The 18,406-nt window shown below is 41.1% G+C and overlaps 1 protein-coding gene across 1 annotated transcript in view; it reads left to right on the top strand.

Moving 5' to 3' along the window:
- The first annotated feature begins 2,815 nt into the window (after window positions 1-2,815).
- tmeff2a (transmembrane protein with EGF-like and two follistatin-like domains 2a) overlaps window positions 2,816-18,406 on the top strand; it is a 93,400-nt gene continuing 77,809 nt past the window's right edge. Inside the window, exons 1-2 of the mRNA XM_030081621.1 lie at window positions 2,816-3,536; window positions 15,298-15,407. Coding sequence (XP_029937481.1) covers window positions 3,347-3,536; window positions 15,298-15,407 — 300 coding nt within the window. The 5' untranslated portion in view covers window positions 2,816-3,346. The remainder of the gene's footprint in view (window positions 3,537-15,297; window positions 15,408-18,406) is intronic.

Genomic DNA, 18,406 nt, shown 5'->3' with positions numbered 1-18,406 from the left:
GCGAGATTATTTGGCAAATGCCTGTGCCACCCCCTTGTCCCTCCGCAAGTAAATGCCAATGCCTCCATGAGTGCAATTTCATGTAGTGATAATGCATCTCAGCAGTCCCCTTAACATGCTGACACACACTCATGTGCCATACACTCTTACACGCACTCTAACCTTTCAACTCTTGGCACGGGTAATCCACACCACCAAACGGCTCCCATGACATTGCCAGCCCCTAGATTTACAAAAGAAATGGATGATTTATTAATACATTAGAGTAATTATGAGGTAAAAAATCAATCATCAGATATCTGATACAAGGGTGAGAGTTATTCCAGAATGCTCTCTCAGGAGACGGTGTACATTTCAGCAAGTCAGAAATGTAATTAGCCCTTAGCCCCAGGCAGGCTGCGTTTAGGCTGACCTCCTCCTCACAACGCCTGCATGGGCGTCACTGATATCAGACCTGGTATTCAGCCAGTCTAATGCATGGAGATGGAAATGGATGATTCAGACTTAAGGCAAAAAAAAAAAAAAAAAAAAAAGTGTTTTGGAATGTGTTATGTTTAGTCGCAGTGCAAGTTTGCACTGCGACTAAAAAAATACAGAATATGCACAACATGTGTGGCTGAGTCTATACAGTTCTCATCACTGACCCACCTCACTGATAAATTATGCTGTCGGTTGAGTCCTCACTTAAATCAACCCTCTGCGATTTTGCTTAGCGCACCTTTAAAAGATCAAAATATCCATTATTGGAGAGTTGTTGATGGTCCGTTTGTATTAGGGGGTGTAGGAGCATGAGGGGCTACAGTTTTCTTTCTTTATATTTTTTCTTATTTTTATTTTTTCTTATTTTTTTCATTGAGTTTAAACAGGGAACAGGAGGAGCAACGGTTTTCAGACCGCACACACGCATGCATTCCTAAGCTACTTAGTAGTGTCTGAAGGTTTGGCCTGGTGCATCATGTGAAGAATGCTTTGTATTGTTAATGTTTTGTTTTTGACGTTTTGGGAATACACCCCTTTTTTCATCTGCACAAATGCTTATTTTCATGCTTGGAGAAGCCTAATCAGGTTGAATGAATAGTCTTGAAACAATTTATGAAACAAAATCAACAACAAATCATGCTGTGGCTGAAGCTACTGGTTAAAATTATGTGTGGAAACACTCAGTGGTCGCCTTGTATTTTTCACTCGTTTCACACTCTTCAAAATATCCAAAGTTGCCTGGAACATAGTGGCTGCGGTTCCCTCTCCATCAAAATGCCTCAACTGACAACAAGTCAAGACTGCTGTAAGTTAAGACACTGGCATCCAAATTAGCACAAGTACAAAGGCAGCCTTGGGTTCACTCGCCACCATCGTACTAATTAGCCTCTTTAGAGAGAGACAGAAAAAAAAAAAAAAACACTCTTCCTCATCATAGTTTTAGGCTCCCACACACACAACATCTGTCTATCTCCTCGTTCTCATTTTGTCTGAGAAGTGCCCAGACACGCACTACACTTGCTGATACATTTTAAACACTTGATTTGTGCCCAGTAAATTAAATTCACATAGCATAATGATGGATTATCGACTGTGAAAGCGGTGTTCAGACTGACAGTCATTATCACTGTCATCTCAGCAGAATCCCAATACACCCAATGTGGCTCAATCCCACCTCTGTGTATCAGCGAGTGGGAACATGGACAAATCATAGTTGTAGGCTACATAATCTCTAGCAAAGATCCATCCACTAGTCACACCGCTCAAACAAATTTGAAATGGTTACAGATAAGTCCTGCTGCAGCTATTTTTGCCCCCATTGTGGCTAGATGGAAGATTTTTTGTTGTGTGTTTAAGTTTGTGTCCCTGTCTGCGTACCCGTGTCCCTTGTGACAAGTTGCTGTTTGCTGCAGCAGATAAAAAACCTAATGTGTCATGATATCCATTTGCCCAGACAAATGATGATTATTCCCATATAATGATCTCCTCTCAACTGTTTGAGCAGCCATAAAAGGTCTGCTTGTTTGCAGTCAACTGCAGCTTTGCTTCCTTGCCATCACGAGGTCAGAGATTTGGCGGAGTTTTGACACCACATTTAGCAGTGTCAGGCCTGAACAGCGGCCTCTTTGTCTCCCGCATACACGGGCATTCCCATACACATGGCTTCTAATTTCCTTAGTTCAAAGAGGGTGAATTTATGAAAACTGATGGTAGACTTGACCTCTTTAACTTCCCGAGGCGATAGACTTTCTCCACTTTCTAGGGCTTTCATGGCCGAAAGCGTGTCAATTACCATCTCCGACCCAGCCACATCCTGCCCCGCGTGACAGCACTAGGTTATGTCCAAAAATATATGAACAATATTGAGGTCTCTTTGGACTGCCCAAAGGCAGGGACCCGGCAACAGCGTCGGTGCCGTTTCAAAGCGGAGCAATTATCCCGAGCCCGGTTGGACGAATCGATTCCTGCAGCCTTTTTAAATGCTCCTGGCCAATTACAAAAGCTGTGCATCCTCCCTCTATACTGCCTACCCTTGGTTCAGCTGTCACCAAGCCCCATAAGCTCTCATTTCTTTTCTTTTTCTTTATTTCTTTTTTCTTTCTCCCTTTCTTTATTTCTTTCTCTACCTCCGCCACTAAGATACTCCAGTAATTACTGAGGATCGGACCCCCCACCCCCTTTACCGTTATTTCGCATCACACTCCACGTGATCCTAACCAAGCTCGAAACCAGCTGCTGGAGAGGGAGAGAGAGAGAGAGAGAGAGAGAGAGAGAGAGAGAGAGAGAGGCGACCAGGGGGAGCGCAAAACACTAACTCACTGCGCCTCTGAACGCACACAATAAGCCAGCGGGAGGACCGCTCCGCTTCTTAGGAGAGCTGCCCGTTACAGTCGTGGATAATCGCCGTCGTCTCCAAAGCCTGTCGTGGGATACTATCAGTTTACCTGTTTTATTCTCCCTTCCTCCTCCACCCCCTTTCTTTTGTTTCATTTTTGGTTTCCTCTCCTCATATCCTTGAGCATCCTCCCCTGCACAGCCTGTTCGCTGACTTACCAGCCAGTCCTCCCTCTCCCGCGCTACCTGGCTAACTTTTCCACCCGACTCCATCCCACTCACCCTCCTCCATCGCTCCCCGCAGCCTCTGGCGCTCGCCTCCTGCGTCTTCGTATTGCAGCAGCCTCGCCTGGACCGGGCGGAACCCCTTTCGGTCAGTCTACACGGGGCACTTCATGGGGCGCACAGTCTCACTCGAAAAATGGTCTGCTGTCGGGTACTAGGCGCCCCGCTGAACCTGCCGGGACTGGAGTTGTTGTTGCGCGTCTCCGTCTTTTCCCCACCTCGCCTGTGCTGTCGGGGCCAGTGAGATATGGGTCTTTCCGTGGCGGCGCAGGCATCACTCCAGGAGCCCCGACGCCTGCACCAGTGGAGCCGGACGGTGGGAGGCTGGGTCTGGATCGCCCTCGTCTCATTTCTCGCCACTTTACCTGTGGAGCAGCTGCGCGCCTTCCCGTCTTCCCTCAGCGACTGCCAGACGCCGACCGGCTGGAACTGCTCCGGTGAGAGTCTCAGCATGCGGGCAGAGTTGCAGTCCCTCTGGGCTCAGACGGCTCCTGCTTTATCCAGATGTTCACCTATATTGTGCAACTAAAGCATGCAGTTAAATCACCGCGATAGTCTCGGACAGAGCCAGGCGATGGGTAGCAGAATGAGAAAATCAAATTAAAGTTTCCAGCTATCCGCCTAGACATACAGATTGCAGACTTTTTAATTGCTTTTGTCCAGTAAGCTTTGCTTTGCGCGGCGGTGCCGTGGAGCATTTCGGCTGCAAATAGCCTAGCCGGAGACTGCACTGATAAATGATGAGAGGTGGCAGAGTTTGAGGTTGCTTGAGGTGCCAAAGCCTTGGTTTTGTCTTGGAGCATGACAACTAGGCCAGGGACGCTGCGCAGATCATGTGTGAACACTTGATCGTCTGGAAGGGATAAATTAATTCGATTGGACATGAAAGCAATAAGGATGATTTCATTATGTGGAAAATATGAGCATCTTCGCGGCGAACAATTGTGAATACTAAGTGTCATTTGAGTAACTTGCGCTAAGCTATAAGTACTCACTCTAAAGCAGTAATTAATCACGCATTATTGGCGTTTTCAACACATTAAATTAAGTCTAAATACTTTGACTTGATGGCTGTGAAACTTGGAACAGGCTTTAAGGGTAAAAATCAACTCCAGGTCACCTATATTACAGCACAATATGGACAGTTATAATGTATAGGCTGCAGAATCTATCCATTATTATTTTTTATCAGTTATTATTTCACTGCATCTGAGTGGGAGACCGCTTTCAGTTTCCAATTTCTGGGCTTTTTCCCCCCTTAATCCTCTTGGCATTATTCTGCACCTCTGGTTGTTTTCATTTAGTGTTACCTTGAATATAAAAGTAGGCGTTTCTTTTACAGGCCACCATACAGACAATAAACTTGTTTTCCCTCTGCGGTGCCAGAGCGATAAAAAAGGAGCGGACCAAGCTGTAAAGCACAGTCGTGCGCCTCGCCTCCCTTTGTAAATCAGCCGACTGTGCCGCCATATATTTCCCCTGTCGCTTGCCCAAGTCTGAAACCTTAAAATAGCGCCAAGCCAATTCCACACACTCATGGACAGTAGGCGTATTGATATTATGTCACATGATAGCGACACATCAATGGGAAAATCATGATTGTTCGCTCAACCTCAAATTGAGTTATTGTTTACTTTGATGAGGCATAAGAGCAAGGAAAAAGACTTCTAGCAACTATAGTAGCCTATACTAGTGGAGTATCACATTAAACCCTATAGGGATATTATATAAATGTTAGAGAGAGCCGAAGAGTTTAAAAAATACACTGTATGATAAGGAAACTAAGACCAAACAAAAGGTCCTATGAAAATTTTGCAGGAAGCATTTTCCTCTATCGGGTTATCTCCCACATTTGGTTAAATGATTTGAATGTCTTCATTTGTGAATAAGGAAAACAAGAGCATATGATAACTGAATACTGACTGTCATTACTAGCCTATTTGGATTATTTAAAAGCTTGTTAAAATCATTCTAAGCAGCTTTGGCATTAAATGCTGAACATGCATGTGAAAATGGAGCTCTGGTGGGATTTCAGTGATACAGCCTGATTTTCATGGTGCTTGCTCACTATGGAATCAGATGACTTTTTAATTTGATTTGCCAGAGGATCAGTTTTAGTCTTGTTGGGTTGTCCCTCATACACTCCATAACATAATCCTACAGCAGAGCTAGATTTGCCTTGTATGAGGCCATTGAAATGGTCATCGGGTATATTATCTCAACTTTTTTTGAACAATACCATAAGTATTTGAGTATAGTTAGGCTACTGTTGCTGAGATACTTAATTTGTGAAATAATTTACACAGTATCTTATATTATGCATTGTTTTCAGGTTATTTGTGGACAGTGAGGTTGTGGTGCTGTTGATGGTGGTGCTGATGATGATAATGGTGATGATAGAGATGATGATGATGATGATGATGATGATGATGATTTGCTTATCATTACTGATAATGGCCCACACCCTCTCCAGATGCACATTTGCTCACCTCCCCACTTCCTGGCACTCTCACGTCATGTGCAGTTCGGCACATGCTTTTATCCAGCACACCTTTGCAATACCATGAGTATGTACAATGAACACACACACACACACACATACGCACATTAGAATGCAACAAGTGGCACGATGTCAATCATAAACCATTTTTAATAATGGAAAACACTGATCTCAGGGAGAGTGTTTCCACCGGACGTAATCTTCACTTCCATATCATGCTCTTTAATGGCTACACTAATGACTGGCAGTGTTCAATCCAGTGTGAATGGTGAAGCCTGAAATACAGTTAAGACTCTTGTTTTATGTGGGCAGTAAGAAACAATGAATAGTCAGTTACTCAAAGCACTATAGTGTCATGAAAACAGAGTACGAGACTCAGTATAATGTGGCCTTTGAATGACATAACCCGCTCGTTCACTCATTCAGTTCCATGGGACAAAATAGAGAAGAGAGACGTGGTTTTTACAAATATTAGGATTCAGTTTGCTTCTGTAGATAAACATGAAGCACAGCTGCTTTACCTGCTGCTGATTTTTGAAGCCTTCGTAGTGGGAGTTTTTTTCTTCGCAGAGTTCCCAAACTGATCTTGAGGCTAAGTTCATCTTGGTCCTCTTGTGAGCGAATGGAGCACAGATGAACTTGGTTTCAAGATGCTTTTGATTAACCCGGCCCTTACTGAATATTTAAGACGATTTTTTTGGCAGCGGTTATGTTGTTTTCATCGGGCTGGATGCTATGTTTAAAGCTGCACTAAGCAGAATTTGTAGATACACATACCCTCATCTCATCAAGCCAAAATTACCAAGTGGGGCTGAAACAGAGAGGAGCATCCAGACACCACTAATTTAAATTCTGCAGTTTCACATATTCGCCCAAATTCTTAATAATATTTGGTGTAAGCTGTAGTCGCTGGCAGAGGCTGTTCTGCACATGCAGGAAGTGACAGTATATCTTATCAGCAAAATATAAACTTCCTCCTGAAGAGCTCCGAGCAAGACCTCTGTCAAAATACAAAGTTAGACTCAGCAATGATGGCTGAACCTGCTGCATGAAGATTTTCTTCACCACTTCCACCCCCCAGTCACTAAAAAGATGTTAATATCAGAGGACTGTGCAGTTTACTGATGCCATAATAAATGGTATCTGACTGGGTGTTGCAGTTCTCACAGTCCACACAGTTTCCTCCTGAGGCCAGTCAGCCTGCCTATGTGTGGAATTGTCCAGTGCAGCTTTTTTTGTTGTTTGTTTGTTTGTTTTTATCAATAGATAAGCCAAAATCATGTTTAAAAAAAAAACAATGGCTGAAATATTGGCATGATGCTGTTGCACCCTTGTAAAAAACTGGGACTCCAATTAATCTAGTTTTTACACAGTAAAGTAAATGGAAATAGAAAGGTTCATCTTTTCCAAAGGAAAAAAAAACAGAAGGGTTTTGAATATTCAGCATTTACTGTAATGCCCCTCCCTCAGTATTTGTGTCAGGATTTGGCCTGCACCACTTTCAGTAAATGAACAAGGCCAGCATAGTCTTTAAAAGGTGCACTCATGGCATTCAGCCAATAATCAACCCCTGCCTCAGTGTCTACCACCAAACCAGTCAGGAGACCAAAGCATCTCTGTAATTCATATTACAAGCCAAATTGAAGCTCAGATTTAGAATGTCACTTTTCATACAGTATTATACAGATTACAGTGTTCAAAGACCTCAAAGAGACATTTTTCAGCTTGTTCAAGAAGATGATTAGCTGAACTTCTGATGCAATTATTCACAGCATTTTAATTTTGAAGCTGAAAATGTTCACTTATTGTCTCTTAATACTGGAGAAAAATGAAGCCGTAATTTGTGTTGTGGTGTGATCTGACCGTAGCAATGGGATTATTTTTCCATAAGCGAGTAGAACACTTCAAAAATATATGCGCATGTAGCCGTGACTTGTTTACCCCCATGATTTACCATGCATCTCTTGTGGGAGAACGTGAAGAATTTCTTGGGCGGGGGCCACAGCTCCTTCTTCACTGAATCCCACAGCTATTGTTCACTCTGAAAGGCCATATGATGCTTTGATAGTAGAAGTGATGGGGATAAGTGGAGAATATGCAAAGCCCCAAGTATTCCTGTAAATCCCATCAAGTGGAGTGAATTACCAGTATTCTGGAGAGAATTGCCCATCTGCCTCCAAGATTTGTCAGCACAGAGGTCGAAAAGTACTGCTCTTGCATGCAGGCCCATGCCTCTGACGGAAAACGATGGCTGAAAACTAGGGAGCGCCGAATTATAGGACAAGGCAGTTCCAGTGAACTGCCTAATCAGAGAGGGATCAGAAGTTGCTAATTGGCAACTGCCTGTATTGTTGGGCTTTTTCAAAGCGGTTTAATTGAAAAGGTTTTATTTTCCCTTGTGGTAAAACCACCTTTAAACACACGCCATGGCCCAAGTTCCCCATTCAGTTTCCATCCAAAAAGACTAGAAAGACTCCTTTTGAAAGCTGAAATTAAATGAATTATTTGTCTTTTGCAAAACTTGAAATAATGAGGGCTGAGCTGCCTGGCTGTTCACAAGAACTGTTTGAAAACCTGTTGCCAAGTTCTAGGAAAAATACCTGAGGTATGAGAGAGGTCAAGGAAGGATGTCTCACCGCTGTGGTTGTTCAGCCTTCATTTTTAATTTACAGGACTTAATTATTCATCAGTGCAACGCTTGAAAAACAGGGAAAGACTCCTAGTTCTTCTTAGTGTTGTGAAATTCCAGGGTAGAGAGAAGGACATGCATTTGGCTGACAGGCTCTCTCCTTCAGATGAGTAAGTGCTTCACTTGCCATCTTAATCGGTGGCATATAAACATTACCTTTTCAATATTTGATGTTTGCCAGCTTGTTTTCGTTAATTATTCAGCTCACTGTAATCTCCTCCTGGATTGGCAGGCGGAAGCAGGAAGTGCAAGGTTTGCTGGCCTGTGACACAGCGCACCACAGGCTTTACCGAGAACCTGTGTCAGTCATCACCCATTGTGCTCTCAGTAGTCAGGCGCGGGAGAAGGCTTCATCATCATTTATGTGCATGTTGATAAAAAGCAATGAACCAAAAAATAAATAAATAAAGTTGCCAGCACACACCACAACAAAACCAAATGGAAGCACCCTAAACTGTAAAAAAATTAAAGTAGTATCAAGTCACAAAGAGCATATTGACCATTTCTACCTTTTTTTTTTCCCTTGGCTGTTATTTCTGTATGTATAAGTTCTATTATATGTAATCATTATTACACAGTGATATTTATTTCATACTCATAACCAAGATCATTTAGGAATTTAAGTCTCTCCGTCTCATTTTCCTCGTTTCATGCTGATCATGAGCTAAATGCTGGCAGTTTAAATGTAAAGGCACAAATCTAGGATCAGGATATTTAGAATTTAACATGCATTCTAGTGTATTGATTGAACAAATGGCCTTGGCACTTAGCGAGGCTGCTTTGATGTATTTCTAATGCCTGTTTCCCTCAAAATTATTGAGATCTCACATCCTGACAGTTATGGTTAATTTATAGGTGATTAGATCTTTACACCCTGAATATGCACATCTTTAAGGAAATTGCTCGTCGTAGGGAGGCTGAGTTGATGTGATTGGCTGATGTGGGCTTCTTAGCACAAGAGCTGAAACACTAGGTAAGCAAAAGCTCTGGGTTTTGTTTTAAGGAAAGTGGTTTGTGCTTTATATTCACACAGGGTTTCCATAGCTTTGTAGAACCGAGTTTCTGCTCAAAAATTGATCGCAGGTTTGGAAGCCAGCAACAACAACAACAAATGCTTCGCATTCTTCAGTTGTGTGGATGTGGAGCTTTAATAAACTTTAAAAACTTCCAAAACTTTAAAAAACTTGCGGTTACACAATTTAAACAGTTAACAGTCTGTGGACGCAGGGGTGGCACCATGTGTATTGCAATTAGACTGACTGGGAAAACACAATTTTCCAACTGTTGAATTACAAAATATTTGACATTTTTTTATTAATTTAAAATATTTAGTGTATCCCATCTGTCACTGAAATTCAAAAAGCGTCTTGCTTCATGCAGCTTCCCAATTTAAAGCAAGTTAGATGAAGAAGATAAATGACTACTGAGGTCTAATATTCATCCCCTCTGCTGCACACAACACCATATCCCCTTATCAGTATGCCTCATCAGACACTGAAACCACACAGGGCAAACTGAGGGCCTTGGAGCCTGATCGGCGTGAGTGGTATTTTGGCTAAAGTGAGATCTATGTATCAATATATCGATCAACTTTTTTGGTCAACTTTTTTTTTTTTTTTGTCTCTGACTCAAAGCCCCAAAATATGGCATTTCTCTGTCAGTTTGTATGAATTCTGTTAATAGTAATAGCATAGATCAGTTGCTTTGTTAAAAAAAAAAAAAAAAAAGATTGATTACTGATCACCAATGAAAATATTCAGATGGGTTTATTATTTGCCAGAAGTCAATTGTTTTTTTCCATTGTACAATATGCTCCTTGGATTTGGTATTTTGGTTTCAGAATATGGCATTTGGATGCATTTTAAGGTTTTGCACTCAATTTTCTTTGTTGACACACAGTGCCACCCGACTCCCCACCTATAGTATACATTTTTGAGAACCTTGTCTTTATGCCGTTGATGTTTTCTTTCTTTGTCGAATTCAAATAACCGCCACCAAAGTGGATATAAAATATTTATGGTAGAAAATGTCAGCTTCATTTCACTGCAGGGTGCCTCACATGCGTGATAAGCATGCAAACCTAACTTCCACGCACGCTGACTCTTATGTGCTTAAATTACAATATTTATTTCTTTTAACTGCACTACTGTGTTGACAACCGTGTATTGGCATTTATTGTTACAGATGTAATGCCATTTGTTTGCATCGTTCATTGCAAACCCCGAGCCATTTACTGACAAGTTAGAGAAATTACCTCTTCAGCCTCTCAGGGCTGTAACTCATGAGTCACATTTGACACCACCGCTGTAGATCCATATTTACACTGGTAAGCAATCATTGTGTCACTTTTGACACTTAGATAATTGTGATTTGTGCTGTATTTTTGATGAAACCGAAATTCCTATATCCTATGTTGGCCCTGATATGCTGAAGCAATAATCCGGGACCATTACTCTAATATTCTTTACAGATGTTTCATTCAGAGACATCAAATACACTGCAAAAGCCAATATGTCACTTTTTAATTTGTAAACACGGATGAAACTCAGAAAAATATGTGCTAACAAAGACAACATAACTTGCTCTGATTGTTTTAGAGAGAAGTTTATGTCTGTACGTGCCCTGATTACATTGTTGCTCATGAAACGGCGAGGATGTCTCCAGCGGTCATGAATGGCTCCAAGTCGTTGTTTACAAGTGACACATTCACTTGTGTTGCTTGTTGGCTCACGAGGATGTGCAGGCTGCACATCTGTTTCTGGGTAAAGAAGACAGTTTAATGCTACGAGGAACAGCCACATTCTTTCTTTTGCTTTAATTTCACTGTATTTCCCATCGCCTGTTGTTCAGGAGACGTACTTGAGAAAAGCTGATATTATCTGCCTTGATAAAATAAATAAATAAATAAATAAATAAGCTTATTGGGTTGAAGTGATTTCACAAGTAGAATTTCCCTTCTTCTCTTAAGGGCCTACCAAGTGGATTAGAAGGGATCTCATATTTGTCTGTTCTTGATATGCACTAGCCAGTACTATGATTGTCACCATAACAATGGCTCTCTCCGCTGAGTATCATCAACATGCCAGTCGCCTTGTTGCCAATTTTCTGTGGCTTTCCAGACGGCCTCGTCGGACTCTCTTTTGGCTAAGGGCTTTGTTCCATCCATGCAATCCAACTGTCTAGACCTCTCATGCCACTGCTCCGTGCTCTGTGATTGCATGTTTGCGCTGAGAGCTTGCACTTTCTGCTCATTCTGGACACTGGCAAATGGCAGGTTACTTATAGCACGGGATTTGGTTTCCATGGCCTATTATTGCCTGATAGCATGTTCCATGCCAAGGAGGGATTTTAGAGCTGGATATGGGATTAGATTATTACAGTTAGGTTATAGAGATGTTCTTGCCAAGAGCCCATTCTAATAAGACATGTTTGAATAAGAAATATAGGGCTGTAAAATATCTGGCTTGTAATGTGGATAGCAGAATGTCCAAAGCTGAAGACATTAGGAATATGTCTTTGGTTGCTTGTAAATGCTGCTTGTTAATAGTTTCCAGAGGGGTAAAAGACAAGGCTTTTTATGTTCGTTTCGGGTTTCATTTGACCTTTTATTTAGTACAGAGTACTTCTCAGGATTTGGATCAATAGCACATGGATCACTCTTGGAGGTTCTGTTACAGGTTTAAGGCAGGTTAGCATCTGCATTGAATTCACAGCAAGGTATTTTAAAATCCAGGCAGCTGCATGGAGTTGAAAACAATTATCACTAAAAGTGAGCTGTGAATTTGCAGCTCTCATGTGATTTTGGTTGTGTTTTTACTCATCTAGTCTGATTAAAAATGTGTCTGCAGCTTTTATGCATTGATTGATGCTGCTATCTCAGCCAGGTCTTAGTAAAAAAAAGAAAAAGAAAAAGAAAAACAAAACATGGGCCTGCACTGTGGGATAGTGAGTCGAGCTATTTTGCCAGAGCAAATGTCCACACTGCTCATGTGTCAGTGAGCAAGAACCTGACTCTCTGCTGGTTCCAGGGTTACCGTTATTTATCCTCTAACCTGGGTCAGTAAACACATTAAGAGATTTGATCCACACTGGAACTACCTGCTTAAATAAATGTTAACTAACTAACTAAATAAATAAATAAAACTAGGGGAAAAAAATGTATTCCGGCTGATACACCACTCCACCACCATAACATATGGAAGAACACAGGCATTATTCCAAGGTGCCGATTTGAATTTTTAATACGTGCCACTAATCAAACGACACACAAGTTAAACTGCGCAGGTTTGAGGTAACAGCTGGATCCACACAACAAAACCAAAACAGCAACACTGTCATGCATATTCACGAGATCTGGGTCAAATAAAATACTTGGGTCAAATATTTTCCTGCTGAAAAATCTACAATAAAGGCGTTAATTGTTTTCTTGAGTCTGCTTTGCATGCGTTGCAGCTTTGCAGGTTTTGGTTTCAAGTCAGATCAGATTTATTCATAAAGCAGTCGCTGCTGACAGGTTGGTCACAGCATGTTTTACAGAACCACACGAGACATAAATAGAGAAAGAAAACAAATGTATCGCGAAATGAAAGCTATGACGCGCGCGTGTGTGTGTATGCAAGTGTGTGCATGCTTGCGCTTGTGCGTGTGTCCATGTGTTTGCATGAGAGCCTGTGCGTACCTGCACCTGTGTGAGGAGATACTTGGATCGATGAATCTATGTGTCAGGTAGAGTCAGTCAGGCACACAAAGTATTTGCGAGGACTTCACATGCTGTTTGACGCATCTTTGATGTTCATCCTCAGCTTCAGTCAAATTCTAATTTTACCAGGCCTTCTGGACTTATTGGCCTTACTTAACGCTTCGATGAACTTGTGAGAAAAAAAAAAAAAAACTGCTAAGCCCCAAAGCTCCTCTCTGAAGCTATAATTAAAGCATGTCTTTGTAAATTCTATGAGGTTTCAGTTAATTATCTTAATTGGTAGGCACAATAACAATTGTTATGTAAGGTGTTGGATCTGCCCCTGGTTATCCCATAAGCAAGTCTCCACAGTGCACTGTCTTTTTTATTTATTTAATTTTTGTAAGCTGTGGTGGCTCTGACTGTGCTTCATTTGTAAGCATGACTGTCAACTTTTTTTTTTTTTTTAGAAATGGAAGGTTTAAGGCAGAATGCATTTATTCTAAGCCTTTCCGATGCAATTCATTACAATCCATTACAATTCATGAACAGTCGACCCATCATCTGCCTTGGTCTGCGATGATTCTGGCATTTTTCATTCCTATGCACTTATGCATATAGATAAGCTTGTCTAAAATCTGTACAGCTAACATCCTAATTACTTAAAAACCCACAGTATCTAATTAGCAAACAAGCATGTTTATCTATGTTGACATTAATTTGTTAACACTGATAAATTAATTAATAATCGTTATTTTTCTGTGTTGTAGTGTCTGATTTTAGTTTCCTAAGCTAATGGTGTCAAGTTAGTCAGTGGGTACAATTTGTTTTCTTGCATGTGAACATGTGGCACGTGAACTGTGAGCAATACAGGACCAAATTCTCTGCAAATTCTCTGTGAATCAAAGCCACAGATCTGAAGTGTTATATTAGTGTTATCAAGGCTGATGTGTGGCTCTGTTTCATATATGTTTAGTGTCCATGTTTTTTACACCAAGCTCTCAAAACATATGTAAACAGCTAGAAAAAAAGGCTCAGTGTGGGACTAAATATCACCAGAACATCAGTGCATATCAAACTGCAGGTGAAACTTCTAGCAAAGTGAAATGTTTACTAAGGACGTTCAGCAAGCGGTTGTTCTTAGATTAACCGTATTTTGCAACAACTGTCATTTGTAATCTAAATGCCCATGGAGTATGTACGTAATAATGTATGTAATAAACACTTTTTATTCAATTAACTTTTCTCACTTAGAGCTCAAGTGATATACATTTTCAGGGTCTGATTCCAAAATGCTATACAGGTGAGGATGACTTTTTGGAGTGGTGGCTATCTCATTTTGGAAAACATCTCAACTTTTTTATCTTTGAGTTTAGATAACTTCCAGAGTGAGGTTGATATGACTAGACGGCACCCAGATTAATCATATGCGTGTAACTGTCACCTATATTTGCAGTAAATAACACATTTCCAATTGTGCATCATTTGTTGAATGAATTAAGGCTCATGCACTTTAATATGCAAAGCCTACTTTGACATGGGGTTGCTCTTTGTAAGCATTAAGTTCAGGTAGAATAATAGCCCCAAGCTCAGTCTACAGTCTCATGCCCATGTGACTCTTTGATTTGATTTGGGATGCTTTGTTGGAGTCATTCGAGATCCCTAACTAAGCCTGAATCGGATCACATCCCAGTTCTTGCCTCTCCAGGACAATGCCCAAGAGTCAGCCTTGTTATACACAAACAAATAAATAGGAACCTCTCTCAAAAATGGTATTAAAAATACTTGAACCTGTGTATAAATGTGTAATTATCTTCTCACGTAAAAACCCATTATTCATTAAAATTACCATTATTTGTTGTAACAGTGTGTGACTGGACATTTTTAAAGACTAGGTGTCTTGTTTTCTCAAATGGTGCATTTTCTCATTTCAGAGCAAATCTCATCAAATGCAGTTTGGCAATTTAGCATGAGAGTTAAAGTAATTATTTTGGCAGCATTGTGTGCCATTTTCAACTCATCTGCTTTCCTGGTTTTGGTTAACACATTTGTGATACTTTTCAGCACAACATATTAACACATGCAGTTATGAATAACATTAGATGTGCCGAAAAGTAACATGAATTTTACTAAACTCGGGGCAAGGATATTTGGAAAATGACCTTTTTCTTTTTAAAAGTGTACAGTATACAGCACTGCGCTGCGGGAGATATGACTAATGGCGAAACGCTCATTTTGAATGACCCTCAATGTTGCTTGGGTCACATAGCTTGAGGGTTGAATAGAGAAACACTTAGTCACTGACGTCTCCTGTTGCCTTTGGTCCTCCAGGTTACGATGACCGGGACACAGACCTGTTCATGTGTGATATCAACACATGCAAGTTTGATGGGGAGTGTCTAAGAATTGGGGACACAGTGACATGTATCTGCGACTTCAAGGTAAGACCTCTGACATTTCATTTATTATATTTTAGCCGGGCCGTTGGATGTTGAGGTTTAACCTTAACCTACAGGACAGAGTAGTTGCACAAATGTCACCTGTTACTCGTGGGATCATTTTTAGTTGTACAAGGTTATGTGAGGCTAGTGTATAGTACCCAGCTTCACAATGAATCTTGATCAGATTTTTTTTTCTTTCTTTCTTTCTTTTTTTTTTTTAAAGCAGTAGTAAGGGAGAAAGAGAGCAAGAGGGGGAGGAACATAGAAAATGACTGATGAAATTAGAGTTTAGACCAGTGGGGGCATGTCTGGGTTCATGTCAGGACACTTTTGCCACTTGTGCCTTGCATTTTCTGGGCCAAATTTCCTGGGTCTTGATCTTGGAAGAGTGTTCCAGGGTAAAAATAATTTGCCCTAAGATTTTGTATTTACCTTGCCACCACACCTTAAGAACAGCAAATTTAATGCAAATATGGAGGACTTGCCTGGTCATTCTGTGTGTGACTGACAACAACAAAACATTCAGCATGGAAGATGTCCATGCTGTCATTATGTCCATGATTATTTACTGTGCTGCTGTGACGTTGCATTTGGCCCTGGAGAAGAGATGCACAGAGGTCACAAATAAGATTAACGATGCTAAAAGCAAGAACTAAAAAGGGAAACTGCTTTTACTTCATGGAGATCAACTGTGACATGACAGGCATTCATAAGCGCAGACAAATTGTATTTTTTTTCTCTTAGTTACTAGCTGAATGACCTCTTGACCGAATGATCTTCTGTCATGGATGGCTGTGTCGGTCGGCCGTTCCACATTTCAAAATCTATTTGGTGGATTGCTATGACATTGGGTGACCACATTCATGCTCCTCGGAAGATGAATCCTGTCGGTTGTGGTGGCCTCATGACCTTGGAGTGGTATTAATTTGTGTTTGTGGTCATTTGCTTGCTACATTTTGTTTTTGAAAGCAGGGGGGATGATACTTGTGCGCTGCTTGCATCATACATTTAACTAGGCAGGGATGTTCAGTGCTGAAACTCTACCTCAGTGTCCCACAGGAATATGGAGAGCACTATCTCAGTTGCAGGTACTGTTTTGGGACCCAGGAATTGTTGGGGCAAAAATAAGGACTGGTTCCTCTGGTGGAAACAGGGGTAAAGGTTCCGGGTGCCTCAAATTGGTTCCTATGTTACTGTGGTGGCAAATGAGAAAAATATCATTTGGTTCTTTTCTTGCATGTCATTACACAGAAACAAAGGATGAGACTCTCACTACTGACAATATTTTGTCTGCTTCGCATACATCAGTAATAACTGCCAGAAGGTGAGACTAGTTTCGGACAACACATTTTTTTTGCTTTTCAAAACAATATATGTTCGCAAGAACATGTATCATGTTACTGTGTGTCACCATAAATCAAATAATCAACCAGATTGTAGTTCATTGACTCAGTGGAAAATGTTGCAAGGGTGTGGTTCCATAACAGGAGCTCAGTTTATAGCTCCTTGTGAATTGCCACACCACTCTCGCTGACTACCTTACACTTGCCACATTCATCCACAGCACTGCCACTGACAAGAGCAAAGACTGACAGGCCCTTGTTAACAAGCACAAACCTGTGAAATGATGCTATTCTTGATAATGAGTTATGTTTAACTTTATGAGCAGACCCTATAATGAAAAAGCAGCACACCAGTCAGCTGAATATTGATTTTGGTATAACGTTTGTCTGCATCGCCAGCTAATATGCTATGTAGCGTGGCTGGATAAATGAAGCCACTGAGATCTAAAAACATAGCGCAAGTTCTGATCCAGTGCTTTTATCAGCGCATCATCGGTCCAACCAGGCACTAGGCACACTGACACTCGATTGGTCACCAGCTTTTATCTCAATTTCGTACTTCCCTGGGAGCGAACATTAGCAGAGGTCTGTAGATAAATGACATTACAGCTCCATCCCTCATCGGGAGATCTCTCACTGATATTTCTGTCGCTAGGCACTGAGGCACTCTGTATGCTCCTGCAAAGAGCAGGTCATAATACTTTTATATCTGGTGTAATACCATGGGTTTGAGGTCTATTCAGCTATGTATCGTTTTTTGTTTGCGTGTATGTGTGTGTGTGTGGATGGGTCCTGACGTCAATGTCTTGATTTCATCAATCAACATAATTCAGTAAACATGATCTTCCTAGCCTGGCTACTGTTGTTGTGTATAAAATATTAGTCATGCCAAGTCAGTTGTCAATGAAATAAGTCCAAGATTTTCCTCATGGTAACATCGTTGGTGGAAAATTTCTCATTCAGGACTATCAGAGGTATGCTGAATGCTATAGGATCTCTCATTTATTTTTTTCTGTTTAAACATGTAGGCAGAAATGGACACACTTACACATACGCAGACCCAAGGAGGAGACATGCATGGGCTCCGTTCAGAGGAAGTGAATGTGATGAGGAATCAATGGACGCTATTCATTGCCAAGATGCATTAGATTCGCCTCACACTGACTCTTGAAGTTGCCAAGACTTGCAGTCACTAAGCAGAGTCGCCAGTGCTCACACACAACAACTCACACTTTCCTCTACTGTCACACTAATGCCGTACCCTGATTAGCCACATAGCCACACAAGACGTCCTTATAATTTATCTCCCAGTAGTTGCTGGGCAAACTAACTTTATCACTGATGAGGTTAATATAGTCACAGTGCATCATGATTCCCACTGGGGGTGCCCATTCTAAAAATATACACACTTTTGATTAATTTTTTATTTGTATCCACTAAAAGGCAAATTGCACTTTTCAATGCTGTGCTATGACGGCACTCTTGTAAGATATTGGTTGTATTGGTATAATTATGTATGTTTTATAGGAAGTCATTTGAAAGGTTTCAAAATTGCAATAAATTGTTCATGATTGTAGCCGGTGTAAAACACACCAGCCTTGGAATTTCAACATTTTAGGGGCAAGGGCGCTTGATCTTTGGTGTGGTCATTTTTTG

This window comes from Myripristis murdjan, chromosome 21 (assembly GCF_902150065.1).
Source record: "Myripristis murdjan chromosome 21, fMyrMur1.1, whole genome shotgun sequence".
Lineage (NCBI taxonomy): Eukaryota > Metazoa > Chordata > Actinopteri > Holocentriformes > Holocentridae > Myripristis > Myripristis murdjan.
The sequence above is the reverse complement of the archived record's forward strand: the minus strand, read 5'-3'. Positions and strand labels throughout refer to the sequence as shown.